This window comes from Chinchilla lanigera, unplaced genomic scaffold, assembly GCF_000276665.1.
Source record: "Chinchilla lanigera isolate Chin_1 unplaced genomic scaffold, ChiLan1.0 scaffold00044, whole genome shotgun sequence".
NCBI lineage: Eukaryota > Metazoa > Chordata > Mammalia > Rodentia > Chinchillidae > Chinchilla > Chinchilla lanigera.
In genome coordinates this window covers 8,368,905-8,374,047 of record NW_004955445.1, presented here as the reverse complement: position 1 = coordinate 8,374,047, position 5,143 = coordinate 8,368,905, and the positions used below count along the sequence as shown (strand labels likewise).

The window sequence follows — 5,143 nt, the reverse complement described above, 5'->3', positions numbered from 1 at the left end:
TCAAACTCACGACCTCATGCTTACTAGGCAGGCGCTGTGCCACTGAGCTATATCCCTGGCCCTAAATTTTAAAAAGTTAAATATTTACATTAAAGTAACATCACAGATTGATAGTTTAAAGCACAGAATGAAAAGAGAACAAACTTTCTATATTTAGAACAAATTTTCTTTTCTCTGGCTTTGTGGTACTTTTTGGTGGGATTGAAGAAATCTGATCTGTCAGTATAGGCTCTACAGGTGGCTAGTTAACAGCCATGCAGATTGTTTAAACATTTCCTTTAAAAAAAAAAATAAAAGTTATATTTAGTACTGTTAAATTAGTACTGTGATTGATGAGATCGGATACCATCTAGGTGCCAGATAAAGGAAAGGGGCATGTGTGCTGACATTTGAAGCGTGGAGTCACCTTGGGAATTACTCCTGTGAAAGGGCACTGTTTTTCTTATTTTTAATTTTTGGGCCAGAAATACTTTCTTCAGACAGATTCACATCCTTCTTTTCTTTCTTTCTTCCTGGGCAGTCTACCACAGAGCTCCCTTCTCAGCCCTTTTTATTTTTATTATTATTATCATCTTTTTGGTACAGAGAATCAAACTCAGGACCTTGCACTTGCCAGGCAGGCGCTGTGCCACTAAGCTATATCCCCAGCCCTCCGTTTTATTTTTTGAGACAGGGTCTTGCTAAGTTACTAAGTTGCCAGAGCTTGAACTTGGGATCCTCCTGCCTCAGCCTTCTGGTGCTGGGATTACGGGCATATGTCACAGTCCCCGGCCATCCTTGCTTTTCTTTTTTGATAGCACCCCTGTGAAGAAAGTCAGGCATATTACTCCTGTTTGGGAGGTTGAGGAATGATGGCCGCCAGCCAGTTGGGGGTGGTAGAGTGCTCTGTGGTTGGTGCATACAGTCTCCATCGGACTCCCCTGCTATGACGTCCTCGCACTGTGACACCCCTGGGGTGCTGGAGATCCTCGCAGTGACAGCGGAGAGGAAATTTGGGGGACTAAATGAGGTAGCATTGGGAAGTGTTGTCCCCAACTGCTGTAGCCAGCTGGGGTGCAGGGGTGACTCGCCTTCAGATTTCTTTAATGTTCTTGTCATCAAACCAAAGTTTCTGCTTCTTGCAATTTGTGAAATACCCTCGCTTCCTTTTGTGTTAAAGGAGAACCAGTCACATGGTGAAGATATTTCACATCCACATAATCTGTTGCAGTTACGTTTATGTGCAAGTGATTTCACTGGCTTCCTCTTTCAAAAAAGCAGGACCATGTCTTATAGTCAGGAAAAAAAAATTTTTTTTTGTCTCTTTGAGACAGGGTCTTGCTATGCAGTTCAGGCTGGCCTTGACCTCACTTTGTAGCCCAGGCTGGTCCTGGAACTCACAAAGATCCTCCTGCCTCAGCTTCCCGGGTGCTGGGATTACAGGTGTGCACCACCACTCCTGGCAGTCAGGAAAATTTGAATAAATGTAAATGGTTGCATTAGGTTTTACAGTTTATTAAAAAGTTAACCACGGTGAACAGTAGTTCAGGTATACAAAGAAATATAAAGAAAGTATAATAAACACTATCTACCTCTAGTTTAAGAGACAACAATAAAGATACAACAAATGCTCACTGTCACTGCCAGTTTCCCACCATCTTGACGGCCCCGCAGACGTAACCACTGCGTGAGCTTGGTGTTTTCTGTTCATAACTGGGCTTTTATTTTATTTTTTTTTTTTTTTCAAGACCGGGCTTTTAAAACATGTCTTATTTCCCCCCCACAGCTATCTGCATCATATTGGTGCATTTACTCATCCGATACAGACTGCATTTCTTGCCGGAGAGTGTTGCTGTTGTTTCTCTTGGTAAGTGCTTATCGGGACCCCACGGTAAAAGCAGAGACAGTAACCACTGTCGGTCCCCCTCCACAGGTTCTTCCTGTTCGTTTCTGTTTTTTTGAAGACAAAGTCTCCCACATAGCCCAGGCTGGGCTTGAACTCACGGCAGCCCTCCTCCCTCAGCCTCCCAAGTGCTGGCCCGGCAACACACCCTTTCTGTGAGCTGCTTCTCTTTGTCCTTTGAGCACACTGACCTTACAGTTTAGGGTGGAGAAATGGCTCCCTCGTGTTAGTGAGAAGCAGCCACTTACTAGCTCTTTGTTTCCTGTGGCAGTTGTTAAGATAATTAGCTCCTAGGTGGAGTGGGTGAACCTGCATAATAACAGCTGTGAACACAGGCGCACTCTGTGAATGGTTAATTCACTGAAGAAAGAAGCAGGGACCTTAGTGAGTCAAATGCAAGGCTAAAATGGGGTAAGGATGCTTGAGGCACAGTAAATGCTTTTACTAAGGTTGCCCAAGGCTTCGTAGTTGACTATACATAAGTAGTTTTTTTGTTTTTTTAGACTAGGTTTCACTATGCACTTCACTGTGTAGCCCGGGCTGGCCTCGAGCTCACAGGGACCCTCCCACCTCAGCCTCCTAAGTGCTGGGATTACAGGTGTGCGCCACCACGCCTGGCCAGTTGACTCTATTCTCGTTACTAGTTTCCATTTGGCCTACTGATAAACATTTTTCCTCATCACCCTGACACCGTGTAGGTTATCTTTGCCTTCTAGGTCTTGTCTAATGGGGTAGGAATGCTTTCCAGTATGCGTGCGGTGGAAGTTAGCTTTGGTATATGTGCTGCCGAAGTGAGCACTGCAGGTTAGCTCTGGACATGAATGTTCGGACTCTGCTCTCCAGCCTGTCTGTCCCCTTCATCGCCTGCCTTCCTGCTACCCTGGTGCAGACCCTCCGGTGTTTCCCCTGGACCTACTCTGCGCTCTGGGAGGCTGAGGCAGGAGGATCAAAAACTTCAGGCCAGCCCCGGCAATTGAACAATTTAGTGAGACTCGTCTCTAAATAAACCATGTGCTGGGTGTGTAGCTCTGTGAGAATGTCCAGGGTTCAACTTTTAAATTCTAAAAGTTTGGTCTCTGCCCTTGTGGTAAGTACATGCCCCTTTCCCCTGGTGGGGGCGGGCAGTGAGTGTAAGGTCCATCTTGGCCGGTGACAGTAGAGGGAGGTGTGCTGGGAGATGTCCCCAATGTTTCCTTCCTGATAGAAATGAGAACAGTGCCCTTCCTTCCTGTAATTCTACTGATTGAGGAAGTGATGCCTGGAGCACCACTTGCAGCCACTGTGACTCAAAGGCAAAAGCCAGAGCTGGGCGTGGTGGCTCATACCTGCAATTCCTGGGAGGCTGAGGCAGGAAGATCAGGAGTTCCAACCCAGCCTGAGCAATTTAGTGACTTAGCAAGACCTTGTCTCAAAATTTTAAAAATTAAAAAAGAAAAACAACTAGAAGCCGGGCATGGTGGTTGTAATCTCAGCACTCAGGAGGCTGAGGCAGGGGAATCGCTGTGAGTTCAAGGCCAGCCTGAAGTGCATAGCAAAACTCTGTCTCAAAAAGACATCAATCAATCAATCAACAAAATAACTAGAGATGAGCTCAGTGTGAAGGCCCTGAGTTCAATCCCTAGTGCCACCAAAGAGGGAAGAAGAAGACAAAAGCCGCAGCGGTGCGTATTGCCAGGGGGGTGATGAGCAGCCCAGATGCTTGCCCACGTGGCCGTTGGGTTGAGGCGATACCACCTGGAGCCGCTGGTTTCGGTGCTGCTGTTCCATCCGACAGCGGACATCTATCGTTTACGCCATTTTTAGTCAAGCGTTCTTTTATTTGCCGCTAAGTGTCTTCACTAATACTGAATTTTTCCCATTTCACGAGGCCAAGCCCAATTTAAATGGATTTAAAGAGAACAGATTGGTGGGGGTGGGGCCACACACCTGTTGGCTCTTGTGAAGAAACACTGCGGGCAGCTCGAGCCTCAGGCAGCTGCCCCGACAGCTGGGCCAGGCCTTGCAACTCAGTTCTCCACTTTCAGGCGGTGCTTCCTGCAGCGCCACCCCCTGTGTGTCCCGGATTCTGGCTTCCGCCCCAGGCCGGCTGGCCGCAGCTGCCTCGGGCAACCTGGCCTGCCCTTCTCTCGGGCACCTGGGCTGGAGGACGAACTCCCTAGCGCCAGCTCTGAACCCGAGGGGTGGAGTGGTGCTGGAGTCCCAAGCTCTCCACCCACGGCACCTTCCTCCCTCGGCCTTGCTGGACCTGCAGCCCGTAGAGCCAGCCCTTGCGGCCAGCAGTGGACAGTGAGGCCTGCTTTCGGTACTGCTGTGCACACTCGGCTGCCTGGAAGGCAGTGAGCACCCCCTGGGAGAGTGCTGGGGTCCCAGAAGTATCGTCATCACATTAGAAGACGTTTCGTTAGAGTCCGGAAGTGCTGACAAAGCAGTGAGAATAGTCCCACCTTTCCTAAAGCCATAGAAGCAGAAGCAAAACCTTTCCCCAGCCAGAGCACCATGTAACAAAATTCTGAGATAAAATGGTCAACTTTCTTTTCGGGGTTTGTTTTTTTTTTTTTTCCTGGTACCAGGAATCAAACTCACGACCTCAGGCACTTATGCCACTGAGCTACATCCCCGGCCCAAAATGGTCAACTTTTGTGTCAAGAAAGAATCCACAAGAAGCAACCAGAGAAAGTGAGGTTCATCCTTTCAGGGATAACCTCTCCCAGCCAGAGGTTGCACGTAGCCTGCCGCAGCTTGGAGCCCTTGCTGGCCGTCCGTGTTCCCAAGTAACACATGGTATAGGAAAGAACACGGGCCCACCTGCACCTAAAAGCATTTCCCCTGCTACTTTATTATATTTTCAAACGAGGGTCCAGTCCTTTTCTCCTTCGTTGTAGAAAAAGAGCATCGCGGTGCAGTTTGTTTTTTGCAGTGCTGGGTGTCGTGCCCAGGCCTCATGTGGGGTAGCCGGGCCCTGTGCTGCTGAGCTGCACTCCCCGGCCTTTCTATTTTGAGTGTTCCAAGGAGCTGAGTCAGCATGAAAATCTGAAAAGATTTCCAGCCGTTATTCAGAGCTTTTAGGATACTTCCTATATTTTATACAATTCTGTATTTTTGACTTAAAAAAAAAATTTCCCCCATCAAACCACTGTACAGGAAAAAGAAAAATCCTGTTCATTGATGTCTTCCACTATTTTTATTACGCTTTATTCTCTTCCAGGCCAAGTGTAGATATACTTTTGTGTGTGTGTTCTTTTCCTTTTCTTTTTGTTCTTG

At 47.7% G+C, this 5,143-nt stretch overlaps 1 protein-coding gene across 2 annotated transcripts in view; it reads left to right on the top strand.

The window, feature by feature from the left end:
* Nucleotides 1-5,143, top strand: part of Slc9a8 (solute carrier family 9, subfamily A (NHE8, cation proton antiporter 8), member 8) — a gene marked incomplete in the record, with an annotated part of 75,300 nt that overhangs the window by 10,099 nt on the left and 60,058 nt on the right. For both annotated transcript variants that reach the window (XM_005392327.2, XM_013518263.1), the window contains 1 exon segment: nt 1,766-1,846. In XM_005392327.2, the coding sequence (XP_005392384.2) occupies nt 1,766-1,846 (81 nt within the window).